Source organism: Xenopus tropicalis, chromosome 5 (genome assembly GCF_000004195.4).
Source record: "Xenopus tropicalis strain Nigerian chromosome 5, UCB_Xtro_10.0, whole genome shotgun sequence".
Lineage (NCBI taxonomy): Eukaryota > Metazoa > Chordata > Amphibia > Anura > Pipidae > Xenopus > Xenopus tropicalis.
In genome coordinates, this window is record NC_030681.2 from 102,677,157 (window position 1) to 102,696,714 (window position 19,558).

Consider the following 19,558-nt stretch of genomic DNA (forward strand, 5'->3'; position numbering starts at 1 on the left):
GCAGTGCTGAGTTTGCCTAAATAAAGTTTAATGTCCCTGGGGACCTGCTAGTTCAGCCACAGTTTGATCCAGAGTCATTTGTTGAGCCTGTGGGGTAAATGTGTACGGTAACACACATTCGCCCCAGAGAGTGTAGTTCCTTTAACACAATATGCCTCAGATACAGATTCACCTGGATAAACATTTTTCATGTACAAAGTAGTATAAAGTAGTAAGGGTTGAAAAAAAACACCTATCAAGTTCAAGTATTCTATGGTGCATTGCAATAAAGACTTATGTGATTGACCACAAGTTCTTAAAAGGAACTCCAAAATTAAAATGTAAGCTGTAGGTTTGAGTCAGAAACACTATTATAGTTTATAGAAACAAAACCCGCTTCTTTGCCAAGGGGCAACCATTCCAATTAAAAATAGTAGCACAGCAGATATCAGATAAGCTCTGTAAAGCACCATTGTATTCTACAGAGTATATCTGTTATCTGCTATGTAACCTGTGCCATTTAGCCCTATTTCAACTTGAATGGCTGCTTCAATGGCTACACAGTTTTTAACAGTGCAGGGCAACAGTACATTACATTTTAATAACTTTGATTTTTTGGTATTACTGTTCCCATGTCCTAATAAAAGTATTATTTCACCTCATAACTGCCAACCAATGTTGTGGGGTATTGCATACTTAATCTTGTCCACACAAAACCTCCCTACATTTTAGTTGAATGATGTTCTGTTGTATGTTTTTACTTCATGTAAAGTAAATAATGTCAGATTTCCATATTTTGGCTTAATTTTTCTTTTCTCCAAATAAACTTTATATCTTATATTTATATATATTCATATATATATAGAGAGATATTTATATATATATATATATTAAAATTACACATCTCTTTTATAAAAACAATGAGTTAACAAAATGAACAATGGGTAGGAAGAAACTGACAAACATTTAAAAGAGAAAATGCAACATTAACATGAGTCTATGTAGCAGAACACTGGGTCGGTCCACCCCTCTGGGGGAAGAAAGCTGCCATGCGTGCAGGTTCATAAACTTGAGCACATATAGAATGCACTTCTTCTGTAGCTGGATATTTGGAGTAGATGAATCCAGATGGTTAAGTTGTGCAGGTAAGTTATTTAATGCCAAAAAGCACTCCCACCAAGGGCACAACATCATCGCCTGTAAAAAAACAAAAACAAAAAAAAAGTATGGTCAGAATAAATGCCAGCAATTTCTTTCTTTCTTGTCTAGTGTTGACCTTGTTATGGAAGTTTCAGATACTGAAAGCCGTTTGAGGTAATTAGGTAAGGTTAATTAAACATGTATGTGGGTTCTGAGCAAAAGATAGTCAGAACAACAGAACAAAGACAGCACTAGGTTTAAATAGAGCAGTGATCCCCAGCCAGTGGCTCGTGAGCAACATGTTGCTCCCCAACCCCTTGGATGTTGCTCTCGGTGCCCCCAAACCAGGTAGTTATTTTTGAATTCCTGACTTGGTGGCAAGTTTTGGTTGAATAAAAACAAGATTTACTACCAAATAAAGCCCCCTGTAAGCTGATAGTGTGCATAGGGGCTACCTAATAGCCAATCTTAGCCCTTATTTGGCAACCTATTTTTGCTGATGACACTAAGGGGCTGATTTACTAACCCACGAATCCGACCCGAATTGGAAAAGTTCCGACTTGAAAACGAACATTTTGCGACTTTTTCGTATGTTTTGCGATTTTTTCGGATTCTGTACGAATTTTTCGTTACCAATACGATTTTTGCGTAAAAACGCGAGTTTTTCGTATCCATTACGAAAGTTGCGTAAAAAGTTGCGCATTTTTCGTAGCGTTAAAACTTACGCGAAAAGTTGCGCATTTTTCGCGTAAGTTTTAACGCTACGCAAAATGCGCAACTTTTTACGCAACTTTCGTAATGGATAGGAAAACTCGCGTTTTTACGCAAAAATCGTATTGGATCCGAAAAATTCGTAAAGAATCCGAAAAAATCGCAAAACATACGAAAAAATCGCAAAGTACCGATCATTACGAAAAAAACGCAATCGGACTCCATTCGACCCGTTCGTGGGTAAGTAAATCAGCCCCTAAATTGTGCAAAACTATAAGTTCCATGCAGGATGCTGCCGCTTTGCAGAGCGATTTGACAAAATTGGAAAACTGGGCAGCAAACTGGAAAATGAGGTTCAATGTTGACAAGTGCAAAGTTATGCACTTTGGTAGAAATAATATAAACGCAAACTATCTACTGAATGGTAGTGTGTTGGGGGCATCCTTAATGGAGAAGGATCTAGGGGTTTTTGTAGATCACAAGTTGTCTAATTCCAGGCAGTGTCATTCTGTGGCTACTACAGCAAATAAAGTGCTGTCTTGTATAAAAAAGGGCATTGACTCAAGGGATGAGGACATATTTTTGCCGCTTTATAGGTGCCTGGTAAGGCCTCACCTTGAGTATGCGGTGCAGTTTTGGGCTCCAGTCCTTAAGAAGGATATTAATGAGCTGGAGAGAGTGCAGAGACGTGCAACTAAACTGGTAAAGGGGATGGAAGATTTAAGCTATGAGGTTAGACTGTCGAGGTTGGGGTTGTTTTCTCTGGAAAAGAGGCGCTTGCGAGGGGACATGATTACTCTGTACAAGTACATTAGAGGGGATTATAGGCAGATGGGGGATGTTCTTTTTTCCCATAAAAACAATCAGCGCACCAGAGGTCACCCCTTTAGATTAGAGGAACGGAGCTTCCATTTGAAGCAGCGTAGGTGGTTTTTCACGGTGAGGGCAGTGAGGCTGTGGAATGCCCTTCCTAGTGATGTGGTAATGGCAGATTCTGTTAATGCCTTTAAGAGGGGCCTGGATGAGTTTTTGAACAAGCAGAATATCCAAGGCTATTGTGATACTAATATCTACAGTTAGTATTACTGGTTGTATATATATAGTTTATGTATGTGAGTGTATAGATTGGTTAGTATAGGTTGTGTGCTGGGTTTACTCGGATGGGTTGAACTTGATGGACAATGGTCTTTTTTCAACCCTATGTAACTATGTAACCTCCATGAAATCAACATTTATGATGCTTGTGTTGCTCTCCAAATTTTTTTACATTTGACTGTGGCTCACGAGTAAGAAAGGTTGGGGACCCCTGATATAGACTTTATGACAGTAGAATATGTCATAAGAAACGTATGAACATAAGTGCTGTGAGTTTACCAGTGTACACGCTTTGAAATGTTCACAGCACAAATAACAAGGAGCTGCCAAATAGGCTGTTTTGTCTTCAAGACTATAGTTGATGTAACTAAGGCTAGCTTGAGAACAGAATCCATCTAAGTTGGGGGGGCCTGCGGGTGAATCTACATACACAGAATGTATTCTTTATCAACTTTATTATGAAAACGCAAAATTATATTATATTTACTGAATAATGTAAAAGGATATTACCAAGGCGCTTAATGACCATATAAAGGCATGAGGCTGAAGGCTGAGTGCTTTATAAAGGTCATGGAACTTGGAGGTGACTTCTCATATCCTCATCTCACCCTTGGAGGTGACTATCTCATATCCACACAAGTTTCAATGAGTCATGAGACAGAAACTGCATCACTAAGCACTGTTTCTAAGGATATAATTTACAGGATACTCATGGCTCTTGTGTAATATATATATATATATTGTTTCACTCAGATCAAAATTAGAAAAGAATACCCTTTATTAAAAAGGACAAATAAACCCCTAAAATCACTGCCAATGTTAGTTTTAACTTACTAGGGGGTACACCTAAGACTGGCGTGCCATTTCTGTAAAAATGATCACCAGCCCAAGGTACCTGGGTTCATGTACATGGTTCCACCACCTCCCAGGTCCTTTACAATCCACATAAAAAGCACTGTTGGTATAACTTACTACACAGCATTACAGACTAAAAAAAACTTTCTTTATACCATGTAAAACTTCTACTCTACTTTCAAATTAGGAACACATGTTAATGATTAAGGATGTAAAAATAAGACAGTGAGAGTTACATACCCCTCAGTTAATGGCACACAGAGATTTCAGGCATTTTGCCAAAAGTATTTTTATTAATTGTCCAAACATGTGGGGCTAAAAATCACCCTCCACTAGTCCTTATGTGAATTGCTTGAAGGCACAAGCCTGTGCACTTTTCAGGTGATTCCCACTTGACCATGCATCAGTAACATGCTAACATGTTTTAGCCCAGGGATCCCCAAACTTTTGTACTTGTGAGCCACCCTCTTATTAAAAAAGTGTTGGTGAGCCACACAAGAATGAAAAAAGTTATTTGGGGATGCAAAATAAGGGCTGTAATTGGCTATTTGGTAGCCCCATTTGGACTGCTAGCCTACAGGAGGCTCTGTGTGGAGTAAAACTGTATCTCTGTTCTGCTTCCTAAACTTGCCTCCAAGCCAGAGATTTAAAAATGGGCACCTACTTTGAAGGCACTGGGAGCAACATCAAAGGGGTGTTAAGCAAACATGTTGCTCCTGAGCCACTGGTTGGGGACCACTAGAATCTAGTAAAGGGTTTGCATACATACTTTTGCTGTATCCCACTGTATGATTCAAGTAGGTGGGAACTGGCAGTTTCCAGGTTCCAGTCAAACATCTCCAGTACTTTGTGACACTCTATTCGGGTCTTTAATCCAAGGCAGAACAGCTGCTCAACCTGCAAAAAAAACCCCACAACCTTAAGTGTCCCCAATAATTCATTCATGAATCCTGGCAGATGGATCTACAGGGGAGAGATAAAACCACAGCAACAACTTTCCCCAACTCTTGCATCAAACATCTTGTAGGCAATACAAGCAAGATAATATGAAATAGAAATAAAAGATGCATTTTTGTTTACATAAGTTATTCTATATGGGTCTTTATGTAATGAGCCCCAATCTATCCCACTCACCTTTTTAACTAAATATAAATTAAACAAAAATTGAAGCACATCATCACTTTGACTTATTTATATAGCACCAGGAAGTCACACAGTGCTTTACATTAATTTAGAACAATGGTCTTACAATAATTCAACTAACAAGAGCTACAGAATAAAAACTGGACCCTAGGGCCTTGCTTGCAACAAGCTTAAAGGGGTGGTGCTATTAACAGCATTGCAATTGGTCTTCATTATTTATTTTTTATAGTTTTTAAATGATTTACCTTCCTCTTTTAAATCTTCCCAACTTTTAAAATAGAAGTAACTGACCCCAGCAACCAAAAAACTATTGCCCTGTGAGGCTACAATTTTACTGTTACTGTTATTGTTACCTTCTCCCCCTCCTATTCATATTCCAGTCTCTCTCTGAAACCCCTCCCTGGTTGCTAAGGTAAACAAGATCCTAGCAACCTGAAATTCAAAATGGGAGAGCTGCTGAACAAAAAGTTAAATAACTAAGAATCCACAAAAAATGAAAACCAACTGCAATTTGTCTCAGAATATTTATATTTACATCATACTAAAAGTTAATTTAACAGTGAACATCCTCTTTAGAGACAAGAAAGATGCATGTTGCTCATGGCTGACAGGTGGGGAAGAAATATTAGGAAGAAAGAAACATCCTTACAGCTAGCCAATTTTTAAAGGGTGCATGCTACTTAGGAGATATGTTACCTTTAAATACTGGACTGCTTTTTGTACATTCCAGCCATGGTTCTGTAAAGCTGTCTGACATTCCTCAGTTGTCACTCCATGGACCGTGTCCTGAACCTGAAACAAATATCCTTATTTTATCAATAGGTCTTTAAACAATAAGCTCCACATGTGACATTAAGGCAAATGCATAAAGGTAGAAAAATGCAGCTATTTTATAATTGGTTCCCCAAGAAACTGACCTTGGTGTGAGTGAATAGAAGCTTAGATGGTAAGCTCCAGTGGGAGTGCAACTGAAAGATGAACATTCTCTGTCAAGCACTGCGTTAATGCGCCAGCACTATATAAATACAAAGTGATAATTATAATAATAGTGACAAGTGACCCCTCATGGGAGTAACATTTTTGAGTTGCTCCTCAATGCAATACTAACCCAAGGTATGCTGGAATCTTAAGCTGCAGCTGCAGCAGAACAGTCACAGGACCCATATGAATGGAGCATGGATTACACTTTTCATTTCTCTGGCTCACGGCTCAATATATTTTCCAGCATAACAGAAATGCCTGGGATTTGCCACACTATCTGTCAGTCATAAGTGCAGCATGCTGAACCAGTGTATGGGACATAAGCTATAAGGCATCTAGTTGGAGGGCATAACTGACATGTTCCATGGATGGACTATGTGCCCTTATGGCCTTGAACTTTAAGCTGAAGGTACAGGAGAGTTTGGAGCAATGCAGAAAACGGTCAGAACCCTGTAATTACCTTCAAAACTCCATCTTAACAAACCAAATAAAGTAAAAACGATATTTTTCCTTAGAGTTCTGTCCATAAAAGCCTTACGTGTTTTGGACTACATGCCAATTAATCATAGACAGTATACACAATAGGATTAAGTAGGATTTAAGGATACAACAACCGAACAATAAAAACAAAACATAAAAGGAATAATAAAAGAAAATTGTAATATCTACAAAAGATTGCATTATCCCCCCTAGATAGATTCAAGTGATCATATAATGCATACATTCACAGTAATTATGGTCATATAATTAGAAGTCATAACATTTTAATGTTCTCATATTAATTGATTGTGGGCGGTTAAAGTGACAGTCACACTTAATAGTTAACACAACATGCCCTAAAACACAAAGATTCTGTGAATGAAAGGTAGAATGAAAGGTAACATAAGCACTCACAGAAACGCTGCATTGAGCCCTCTATCAAAAGAAACAGGATTTCTTGTCTCCTTCCTTGTCTCTGTAATTCCTGTGCCAGAGTCTGCTCAGCTTTCTCCCCTCTCCTGCTCCCCCTCTCTCAAGAATGCTAAGTACCCCTCCCCCTTAGGAATGTGTGATCTGAGCCAATCAGCAGAAACAGGGTCAGACTAGGGTGTGGAGGGCCCACCGGGGCCCGCGCCCTGCAGCAGCTCCGTGCACTTCCTGTTAGATTACCATCAATTAGACACACAGAACAATGCTATTGTGAACAATGCTATCTGCCCTTACAGCCCATGCGCCAACCACCTGGAAAACCCAAAAGTCAACCTTGTATGGCATACTGTATTTTCACAATACACCGGGCTTATTACCCAGATCTAGATATGGAGTATGATTGGCAGGGCCACTAGCAACTGCTTAAATATTTCTCGCAAACTGTATGTGGTGCAAAGAATCCCCACAAGCGCAGGTCAGCTTGGTTATTGAAAGAGGTCCATGAGCTAAGCATGCTAATATTAAGGTTACTATATAGAATGGATAAAGCTTGCAGGAGTATAAAGTCTTTTGAGAGACCCCTTTTCTCAAGAAGAACAAAACATAATGATATGAATGTGGTTTTCTTTTATGCAGGGGGAAAGAAATGTTGCTGCCTTAGTAAACAGTAATATGTTTTATTATTCTATTGTTTCCATGTAGTATTGTCTCTGGCAGTGGTGATACTGAACTGTTTTGTTTAGGATCCCACCACCAATACATGCCCATTTATATTGGTGAGCCCCAAAAACACTTTATTTTACATCATAACAGAACAGCATCAGCACAACAAATGTTATTTAAAGTGGACACCATAGAAATACACCTTCTTTAGGCAGTCTGTTACAAAAACTAGGAAGAAATACAATAGCATAAATCATTTGCTTTGGTAGTTAAAAAAGATCATCCTTAAATCACAATGTTTTAAAGATGCACAATATCCTCTAAAAAATTTCAGCTATAAACATGTGTAAAAGATGGGTACATCAGATACACTGCCACTGTATGTTGTGTTAAATCCTGTGTAAGATGATTTTACGGTTCTGGTGCAAGTGTAAATACTGTGTAGAAGCATGCTGTTCTTTCCACTTGTGCCAATTTCTTTATATTGGTGTTACACTTCCAAAGTGAAATAGAAATCTTGTAGGGTAGGCACTCACGTGTAAGGAGAATACTTTGCCTGGGTGCAGTCATGAAATGTTTGTAAGTTTTAGGACTTATAATATTTAAAACAATTTCTTATTGAGGGAGACTGATGTTTTGGCCCCACCAGGGCCTTTATCACCTTTGATAAAGGTCCTGGAGGGGCCAAAGCAGCAGTCTCCCTCATAAAAATTTTTTGGGATATTATAAGTCCTGTGAAGTGCAGAATTCTTCCATCGGAGAGCAGAAACATTGATGATATTTATAGAATAAAGCACTTGTGTGAAACACAGATATTTAGAGTGCGGACCACTTTCACTGTATGTATTATATTTTTTGGTTTTAGGCACCCATTTTTAAGGGAGTGCAGCTTTTTTTTTATCATTTCTGTGTGTGTGTGTATATATATATATACATACTGAGTTGTAACTTGCTTTGCATAAAACTATACACAGCTTTTTACTGGTGTGGTATGTCTACAATCAAGTTCTGTGGAATGCAGTTCACTTTGTGGTCATTAGATGGCGCAGTTAGCTTAGAAATGATCTACGGTCATGCCCTGTACAAAAACTAGCAATGTTGTGCTGTTCTGGGTTGGTGATAATGATTTCCTTGCTTTCTTTGCACTAAGATTGAAATATTATAGCGAATGACCTCTTGCTAGGGTTCCAACAATGCCACTGTCCACCAGAAATATCAGTGGTACACTTCAGTTCTCATCTATAAAATGTCTTCTGCTATATTTATGTACTCCATATGGGGATTTATCTACAAAATCCTTACTTGTTTGATTTAAAAAAGACAAACGTGTGATGGCACACAGGGAGATCTGTGGTCTGCAGTTACATCTGTGCTAATGTGGGTGACAAGTCTTCTGAAAATGCTTTCCCTCAGGCTACATACATTATTGCCAGTTGCAATCCAAAATGCCGCGGTAGCACAGACTTAACTGTGGGCAACAAATCTCCCAGTGGCCATTACCCTTCAGCTCTTGGCAATTAACAATTTGATGACGCATTAAGACAAGTTCTGTATTCGATCTGAGTGTTGTTACCAAATATGTATAATTTTATAAATTTATAGATCACCATACCCAAAATAATCTTTAAACTGCAAGATAAAAATCCTGTAAAATTGCAAACTAAATCCAGGCTCATTAACTGTAACCTTTAAAAGTAGATAACCCACTAAACATTAAAATGATTACTTTTTTCCTATCATATTGCCAAATAAAGTTAGAACAAAACCCCACTTATCAACAATCCACATGTGCTGTACTATGTATCCCACGTGCTCATAAGTACAAGAGAAAGTTCCAGAATATAAAAGTTCTATAAAAGAAATGTTTGAAAACCCTAATGTAACATCACAGAGACTAGATAATAAAATGTTCATATCATTTTTCATTGTTACTCTGTTTCCTGAAAGCATAACATACTACAGGTATCTCTGAATGTTAAAGGGCATGTAAAGCCTACATTTGACCTCCATCCTCTTGTGTCTTTGACTCTTATCTTATTGCAAATGTATCTTTTATTTATTTGTGTTTATTGTAATACTTTGTATTTATCTATCTTAATAATCCCCTGTTTATATTAATGTATTCTACTGTACAGCACTGCATACATAAGTAGCGCTTTATAAATAAAGGCATACATACATACCTTTATGTGCTAGACTGGGGGCGTGTTGAATAATCTGCGCTTAAAACAACTGAGCATGCCCACAAGCCAGAAGTCAAAGCAAATTCCTGAGGGAGGGGGCCGAGTGGGTTACAGGAGGAGAAGGAAATCTAAGTGATTAAGGAGATGTTACAGCCTTAGGAAAGCATGTAATATGGGAGAAGCTGCTGAGATGAGGGGCTTCCACAAAATTTCTGAAAATAAGCTTGTAAAATTGATAATGGATATATTACAAACCTTTGACCACAGAAATACACCTTCTCTGCCTCATGCATTATGAGAAGACAAACATGATAAATATGGATGTCTCAAGTCTCCTGAGTCGCCTGACAGGGCATGAGAACTGTGCCTAGTTACAAAGCTGAGATCCACTTGGTTTAACAATTTTATAGTGCAGGATTAGTTATGTTTTTTTTTCTTCAGGTAAAATGTCAATGCCTAAAGAACAAGAATTCTCAAAATAGTAACATGTAATAATAACAGTTAAGAAGGTGCTAGATATGGCGCAGCTGCATTCTGCTTCCTTGTTCTGCCTGTTTCTTTTAATTGCGCATCTGGCACAAAGGACACTAGTGCAACCTGCCAGGAGCATACAGTGAGTACAGGACACCTCATTTGCCTTTTGCCTGTTGGTGCTTTGACCAAGCACATATGTGGCATGAATGGAGAAGGCACACAATGCGTTGTGGGTTACAAATAAATAATTAGCATGGATTTAAAGCACTGGTCATGTCAAATAAAATGTATTGTTTTGTACTGTAGTAATATAGTAATATATAACATATAGTCCATTAAGTAGAATATGCAAAAGCCTCCACTACTCAAACAGTTGAAACACATTCATAGGAGTGATAAATCATATTTTACTATCGGTCAGTCTGCCAAAAGAACACTACATGCCTTAACTGTAATGCCAACTATAAAGTTTGATAGGTAGGGAATTCTCTGGCGCTATTTTTCATGAACTGAGCTAATGAAAGCAAACCTTAAAGAGATACAGAGGCCTGAAATTCAAAGTTTTTTTTTTTTAAATAATTAATAACACTAACTTTGCATGCAACTGATTTTGCCCAATGCCTTTACATTACCTATCTGATCCCCCATGTTCCTCTATGAGGGGGTTGCCAAATTTGTGCAGCAGTAGGCCGTCAGCTTTAGAAATTATAACTGACAGGTTGAAAAGGGACAGTCAGGTTGGCAAAACAGTCAGGTTTAGGAACTTCAAGTAATACTTTTTAGAAAAAAAAAAAAAAAATTAGAGCTTGGTGAAAATGATCAACTTGACCTATAGGTAACTTTTTATGTACATTGATATTTAGAAACAGTTTTTTTTGTGTCAGTATCACTTTAAGGCATTGGATTATAACACGAAGACCCCTTTAAAGCTCAACTTTTTTTCAGTGTGTTCACCATTAAATTCCCAGCTCAGGTGATCCCAGTATCACATTTTTTGATACACTGTTGATTATGGATGTTAATTTCATATGGATGACACCTAGTGGTGATTTGGAAGTAACACATGAAGATATGGACTGATAAGGACTAGTGATGAGTGAATTTTTTCAGCAGACATGGATTCGCAGCGACTTCCACGAAAATTAGCTGCAGGAAAATTTGGTGCACCTCAAAAAAAGTTGCAGTCACGGCAAAAAAAAGACACGGGCGACAAACGAGTTTTGCAGATTTTTCGCCTTTTACGATTTTTCCTGTTGTTTCGCGAATTTTTCGGCAAAACGAGAGAGATTCACTCATCACTAATAAGGACTGATAAACTTCATCCACTAAATTATTATGTAATTTGGTGCTGACATCACTGGTGGGGGAGGATATTAAATTGTAAGCACATCTGGCCAAAATTATGGAAACATGGGCAGATTTTGAGACTAAAACTGATGCATTTGTATCCCTTAAGTTACATATAAGCAACATAAGTTACATATAAGGAAAATTGAGCCTCCAAATACCTTGCCATAGGGCTAACCATGTAATTGTTCTGACTCTGTAAGCGTTGTCAGAGTGATTACCTGGTTAGAATATGGACAAATATTTGCAGGGGATTTTATTGCCCACCCACCAGTGAAAATATGAGTGGGCAACAAAAAGCACTTTGCACAATTACCCTTAGAATAATTAGTGCAAGCTCTCCAGCATGCTGCTTTGAAAAACCCTACAGTTTGGGAGCCACTGGGCTAAAGAATCCAATGGCACCCTTCAAAATGCAAAGCTGCTGCACAGATTGTGTGGGTCAGATTTTATCTGATCTTGTAATGCAACAGCACACAACAGCAGGGTCCTACAAAATCTGATCTCTATAGGCATTTATGTAAAGTAGGATAAGATGGAGTGTTTTGTTCCTGCATCTATATCTGACAGTCAGTGTATTTCAATGAGGTAAAAAGTCTGTCAGACACCATCAGTTTTTATCTTGTTGGATGAAGACGTAGAATGCAGATTTCCCTTCCTACTGGCATGTTATTTCGGATGGCAAATCTTTCATGTAGGTTACACATCAGATTTTTCTATTCGCCCCATTATATTTTAACCCATGTGACTACATCCAAAGTTCTGTCAATCCGACATGATTCTACAAAATCTCACACTGGACTTTAGCTCATTTAAATCAGTGGAGCAGACTGACTGCTGTTACATTGTTTTAGACCCAGTGAACAGAGAAGGATAAACAAATACTGTGTGCAGTTCACCAAACTGTAAACTAATTTGTGCGCACTCAAGCTTTTGATGGGAAAACACTGCATTATGGAAAAAACTTTGCACATATGTTTGTAAACGAGCCCTGAGAGGTTACCTCCTTATAAATGGAAGAAACATAGCTATGGATAAAAATCAGTCTAAAGATACTCACCAGCCGAATTTTTTCCGCATTCTTGATGCAATCTGGCCCATCGTAAACAATTTTCTGCAAGCTGCAAGAAGTTTTTACAGTACTCTTAGAAGAGCAGTTACTGTTGTTGGATGAGAAGTTAGCTTTATAATCTGTTTGATGGACCATAGGCCTCACAGTTGCTGTAGTGATACTCCTAACAACAGAAGACTCTTCTGGACTTTGGGCTTCTTTAAAAAACTTCTCATACTTGTCCAAGTACGAAGGCCTCTCAGGCAGAAGGTAGTAGTGTGTGCTACTGACCTTCTTGCCATCTTTCACAATAGGCAAAATACAAGGACCTTTAACATGATCTTTTCCTTGAGCTTGTATGACCTTAGGGGTAGCATATTTGGGATCAGATGCAAAACTCTGTGTGGTAGGCATCAGTTTTCCAGGAGATGTAGAAAGGTAGGTGCCAATGGACAAGGGTGAACAAAGGTTTGATCTCTGCTGTGGGGAACCCACCTGAAAAGCCATGGGACTTGGAGTTCTAGAAGTGGGCTGAGACAATGGATCCCTAGGTGGCAACAGAGGAGGCCGACCAATCTCATCTGCACCAAAGGCCGGTGACAGTTCACCAGACCAGCGATCATGTTCATTACGTCGAACAGGCCTAGGAGGTATAGGAATCCGGGGAGGGATTTGAGGTTTATCCTCTGAAGGGGTCACATTTATGTGCATTATTGAGGTGCTAGGGCTCGGTGTTGATGCTAGTGAGGTGGAAGCTGGAACGTTAAGTCTCTTCATGCATTCTTGCTGCAGTTCTTCAAAGATCTCTGATGTTTGTGAGAGGCTAGGTTGCTTGGTATCCTTTGGAGGTAGGAAGAGATTGTCTTCGAGTTTTCCTCTGCAATTGTAACGTTCCTCTTCCTTTACATAGCCATAGTTAGTCTCACCTTTTTCCCTGGCCCTCTGCAGCAAATTTACAGTTACTTTTTCCTTCTGGGCCAAAAGTACATCAGAACTGTTTATAGAGCACACTTCAAAATCATCTTCATCTTGTGCTACCTCATCATAAGCTGGTGGAGCAGGTAGAGGTTTTGAGTCCCAGTCCACTACAGGAGTTGGATGTAAAGGGCGTGGCAAGGACCGGGAAGGACTTTGAGGAGGAGTCTTATCAAGCAACGAAAAAGCCTCCATTGCCAGTTTTGCTAAAGAAGGGGCAGTCTGTTCCACTGCTGGAGAAAGGTAACCTGGGCTAATTGGGCTCAGATCCTCTCCAAAGTCTATTAATTCCTCTTCCTTCAAGCTGTTGCTCCTTATGTCAGACAGCTGCCTATCAGTAACTTTAGTGCCAGTCACTCGAGCTGACGGTTTGACTAATTTGAGTCCTTTAGCTGGAGTTGGTTTCTTTAAGTAGAGCTTCTTAATCCCCAAAGTAATTGAATCGTCTTCTCCGTTGACAGTATTATAAGATGGTTCTATTGTACAAAACGGAGATAACATAGTAAAACTATATTCAATCTCAGAAACACAGGAAAGACACAACAGTCTTAAAGGGGTAATTCATCTAAAAATGACAGTTAAGATATATAGGCAGTAATATTCTAAGGCATTATTCAGAACTAAAAAACTTTGCCTTATCGTCTAAAAAGAAACCAGATTTCCAAAAGCTTTCTTTTGTTGGAGCAGCATTGTCAATTTTGCTCCAGGCACAATTGTAAATTGTTTGATTACTCAGTAATGTGACCATTCAACTATACAGAAAATATGTGTGTATCCAAAAGCTAACAAAGTGGCAATAAGAGACTTGATGAGAAAGAAGAGTCTCGATGGGTGCGCATGACTCTTATTAGCACGTAATCAATCATACGGGAGCCTGGAAGTTTTCATTTAAAGTCTATTAACCATATTAGCTTTAAAAAGGGATGTGAATACAGTGGATTTCTGTCAAGATTCTAAATTACATTTTTGCTGTGCATCTCATAGGCTATGAGTTTAATGTGCTGTCTAAGACTTAGCAGAAAAAAACATGGAAGATAACTAGTGGAAAGCCAAGCAATAAACAAAATTAAAGCTGTCATCAATTCTTTGTGCCACTGGGGTCACTGAGCTCCATTTAGCAGGCTGTCCTTTATTTCAAAAACCATTAAAAAAAATAATAAAGACAACTTAAAAAGGTTGGTCCATCTTTAACATACTTAAAGTTAATTTGAAGATGAACTTCCCCTTTAACAAATTAAAAGAAAACCACAACAACAGCTACACAGATAATAATAATATAAAGATGACAGTGCAAACAGTTCCATGCAATTCACAGATATGGTTTACATTGTAATGTGACTAAAGATCTAAACCAAGGTATTACAGTGTTTCCAAAATCTATGTTTTAAGTACTCTCTATATAGATGCTGTCTGACCACGTCATAGACAACAACCACTTGACAATTTTGTAGCCTTTGCTTTAAGAAGACAAACACATAGCATGCAAATTTTTCAACTCATGTATCAGACAAGAGAGGTATCCGAAGGACTGATTAAACACAGAAACTGCATTCCCTTTAAATGACAGGAAGGGGCACCTTTTATAGAAGTGCAAGTTGGACTAAGTGTAGGAGGGACAGTACATTTCAAGCAGAACAAATAAAGGGAGCAGTACCGTCAAAACTGAACCTGGTATATTGGGCAATAAAGATTACAGGGCTCATATTCGACCCACAGGTGCAGCTGTGGTCAAGCTACAATGATTGTAGTCATTGCACAAACTGGCGCCATTGCTAAGGCACTCCTTGCACTTGTTCCCTGCCAGTCTGTCCCATTGATCACTCTCAAGTTTAATTGTCACAGGAGAAACCTGCAGTTCAGACAAATGCAAGCACAACTCCTGGCAGATATAATTGATTATTATGAGAAAAACTATGTATTTTGTGGGGGGAAAAATTGTGATTTGTTTCTGATATTGCATTTTGCACAATGCACTTGTACGCCTAAATGTGCCTTTACATTTTATAGCAGCAAATATGTTGTATGTCAATTAAATAGCAATATAGGAAAATCTCTGATCACAACTTTTACAGGCAATGGTTAGTCCTGAGCATTAAATCCTTTTGTTCACAGCACACAGCTTATGTCATTTGTCAGGCTGGCTCTGGGCTACAAGCAGTGCACTCTGTACCTTGAAATAGAGGAACAATTATTGCACAGAGCGGGCAGGAGCAGGGAGCACGAAGGATGGTACCATGAAACTTACTCTTGACCCTGGCAGCCGGCTGAGGAGGGCGGGGTGGTGGCTCCCCTGAGAGAAGAGAGCCCATAAAGCATTAAGAGACAGGCAAGCAAACAATTAGAAAATACAGTAAAGCGATTAAAAGCAACATAAATCCTAAAATAAAATGTTGCCAAATCTAAGCAACTTTCCAATATATGGTAAGTTTTTTGTACATTTAATTGAAGTTGAAAGCAGCTCTTGTCTGTTCCTTTCAACACTGCTGGTTCTGACTCCTGCAACAATGCTGTGGCAGTTAGCTTTCCTCCAGTCAAGAATCATTCCCACAATGCCCACAAGTCTGTTAATCTACTGGCTTCTGCTACTTTGTTTCAACAGTCAGGGTCAGTATTGCAAAAAAGGAAAGATGCTGCTCTTAATAACACTTTCTAATAATTTTCTTAACCACTGAAAATTTGCTTTTGGAAAGTTGTTTAGCTATTTTGGGGGTTTTCAACCCCTAAGGTAAGGAGAAAAGAATGGCATAAAGCAAACAGTACTGATTAAAAACAAAGTGAGACAGTAGATAAGGAATTATATTATCAGACACAACATGGACAACAGAAATGTTAGTAACAAAAAACATAGGAAGAAAAGTCTGCAATAAATGTATGAAGTTAAACACAAATGCTAAACTTCGGAAAATAAATCTGACCTGTGCCTTTTCCCTTCAAGACACTCTCTCCAAATACACATATTGGAAAGTCACACACAATACAGTAATCTGTTTTTGCCCAAAAGAAGGCAAAAATGCACACAAAATGGAAAAATCTCTAAAATTCTGTAGCTATTTTTCTCATTTACTCACAGGAAAGAATAGGTAAGATAATAATAAAACACCCAGCAAGAAATGGGCACATTACTCAAATACCAAAGAAAACTTTCAGCAGCTTATTTACTCCTACAAATTCCAAATAATTATAATAATACTAAAAGTAGACATAGACCATGGTATATCCAGTACACAAATGTCCAATATATCAACAAGATGAAGTTTCAACAAAGAGACCTCCGATTATTTTAGTCTTTAATGCCTTCTTTAATTTGAGACCAGTGCTTTTGTATGTAAATACATGCAGGGGCATATTTGTTAAAGCGTGTAAGTGATGTTGCCCATAGAAACCAATCAGGTCTTTTGTTTTCTAATTTGTAGGTGACCGTTCAAATTTAATTGCTGATTGGTTGCTATGGGCAACATCACCAATGATGTTGGCTTACACACTATATATACCACTTAAGACTATACATACTGCTTGCAGATTTATACTGATATCTACATCATAGATAATTCAGCAAAGACATAGATACTGGAAACAGCTGCAGGAGAGCGAAGTGCACACTATTAAGGGGAAAGCACTATTGCTCAGCAACATTTTAGTATGCTCCCTTTTTAATAAAACATTGTTATACCTATGTATTTTAAAACTAGTTGGTGGGAGAAATAATCGCATAAAAATGGGGGGCTAGGCAGAAAACAAAAAGCAGAGAACAGACACAGCGCTAGGCAGAGATTGTGCTGCAGTTGTATTTATTCATGAAATATATCCCCTGCGAGTTTCCAGCAAAGTTATCCTATCTCAAGTGTACTTTCACCAATCAATACACTCGTATGCAGCCGTAAACTGTAACCTGAGGGTGGCATTGCACCAAGCACACCTCCACACTGGTTAGATAAAGTACAATTAGTATAGTCCCAAGTATTTAGTTTCACCAGTGTAATCTATTATACAGCATACAGGGCTGACTTCTTTGACTGCAAATAACAAGTCTACATTGCACCTTGATTGCCCAGAAATGCACCAAGCCCACTTAGGAACAACTTTAATGAGATAATTTCATTAATACATTAGAAAAACAACACAGCCCTATAAACGTTATCATTACCTGTTATCTAGACAGATACTAAAAGTTAATATATCCAGTTGTTATTATGAAAATGTGTTTATGAAATAATGAGACAGCTCAGCCCTGTATGTGGCATAATAGAAAACACCAAGGATTATTAACCTATGGGTCATCATGCTGTATAGAATGGGTCCACTTAGTGCACATCAATACAATGCTATCTATGACTTAAAATTACGTGCACAACAAATAAACCAATTTTTTGGTTGCAAAACAGATTCTCCGATGAAATCTGGGTCCCTCAAGAAAAGACTACACCACAGTAACTAAATTCTTGAAACTATACTAATGGCTTAATACTTAAAGCTGGCCATACAAGTAAAGATCTGCTTGTCTTGAGGTTGCCAAACAAACGGATATTTTACCATTATGCCCACCTTGAGGTAGGCAATATCGGGTTGATAATGCCTTTTGGGCCAAATGATCGGGTCACAATGCAGTGCAAGTTGGCAGTAGGAGAGAGCCTATGCATTCCCCACCCCAACAGAATTTTAAGACCTACCTGAAGGACATCTGGCCGATTTTTGCCCTGATATCTAACGGTGAGGCCTCCATACACTGGCCAATAATCTGCCATCTGTCAGCAGATGTTATCAGCCCGTGTATGACCACCTTAAGAGTGAGTGCAATGATTGGCGAATGTAGTGGATGCAATTTATGAATACATTTAACTGCAGAAGAATCTCTGTGTAGTCCTAGTTGTTTCCACATTTTGTTTACAGCATTACAACTGTGTGCTAAGGGCTGAGCTAAAACAAGACCACATAGGACTAAACTGGTTAAGTTTAAATTAGGACTCTTCATGTTCGAACTTGCCAAAAGAGGCCTCTGCAGACTTACAGGGAAAGAACCACATCAATGGTTTCACAAATGTTCTCACCCAATGTAGTTAATGTAAACTATATATTACACAAAATGAACTATATATGTTTACACAATGTTCTATTCAATACCTGTGTTTTGGTCTATAAAAGTCCTATAAACTTTTATGGGCACATCTTTTGTTTTATTTTACTTTTTAAAAGCCTGAAACTATGACTTGTAGTATTTCTCCTACAAAATCTATTCATTGGCTTTATTTTTACAAAGCAGCTATACAAAAAACTATACTACATCAAGTGAATGCATAATTATTGCCACACCTTGTTAGGAAAACATGCTTAAACAATTCAATTCAAAGGCTTTGAACAGAGAAGTCACACTTCACTTACTTTTTGCCCTGCTGGGAAGCTGGGTGGGTCTAGCAGTGCCTTGATCCAGACCTAGAATATCAGGTGGGTCCATGGGATTTCCCAAGTACAGCCTGCAAATGTTTAAATGGAGGACAACTCATTAAAATAGCAAAAAGGAAACATTCTACAGTATTATACTATAGTAGCAGGGCACGCTACAGTAGTACTATAATAGCAGAACAAACAGACTACACATAAATAGAACCTTATAGTAGAGGTAGAGTCCAGAGAAGAACACACCTTCAACTAAAACATCACACAGGTCCAGTTGCTTAAGGTACTGCACCCAGAAGGTCGTTAAATAGTGAATTTAAATTTTTTGCTACTTCATTATAAATCTAATGTTTCTCTCAACATGTGTGACCTTCATTAAGGACATTAGTTGGATTTATAATAGACCACTATTAAAGCACTATTCAGATCCACATATTATATCCATTCACAAGTCATTCATTTAGTGTGCATGCTTCACACAACCCCAGTGTACAGCTACATGTCATCTCTACAAGCCCCCTTTGTACGGGTGTAACACAGCACTTTAAAGTGCCATCTATCACAGGCAGCCAGTAATTATAGGGCCTAATAGCACCTTGTGCCCATTGGCATTACCTAACTTGCACCCACAAGTATAAAGTGTGGGACAGAGGGCAAAGTG

At 38.4% G+C, this 19,558-nt stretch overlaps 1 protein-coding gene across 15 annotated transcripts in view; it reads right to left on the reverse strand.

The window, feature by feature from the left end:
* Nucleotides 1-721: 721 nt before the first annotated feature.
* Nucleotides 722-19,558, reverse strand: part of tnk2 (tyrosine kinase, non-receptor, 2) — a 95,353-nt gene continuing 76,516 nt past the window's right edge. For 7 of the 15 annotated variants that reach the window (XM_031901449.1, XM_031901448.1, XM_031901447.1 and 4 more), the window contains 7 exons: nt 18,883-18,974; nt 15,677-15,796; nt 12,541-13,982; nt 5,841-5,891; nt 5,620-5,715; nt 4,550-4,677; nt 722-1,176 (listed from right to left, as the gene is read on the reverse strand). In XM_031901449.1, the coding sequence (XP_031757309.1) occupies nt 1,170-1,176; nt 4,550-4,677; nt 5,620-5,715; nt 5,841-5,891; nt 12,541-13,982; nt 15,677-15,796; nt 18,883-18,974 (1,936 nt within the window). In that variant the 3' untranslated portion in view covers nt 722-1,169. 15 annotated transcript variants of the gene reach the window in all.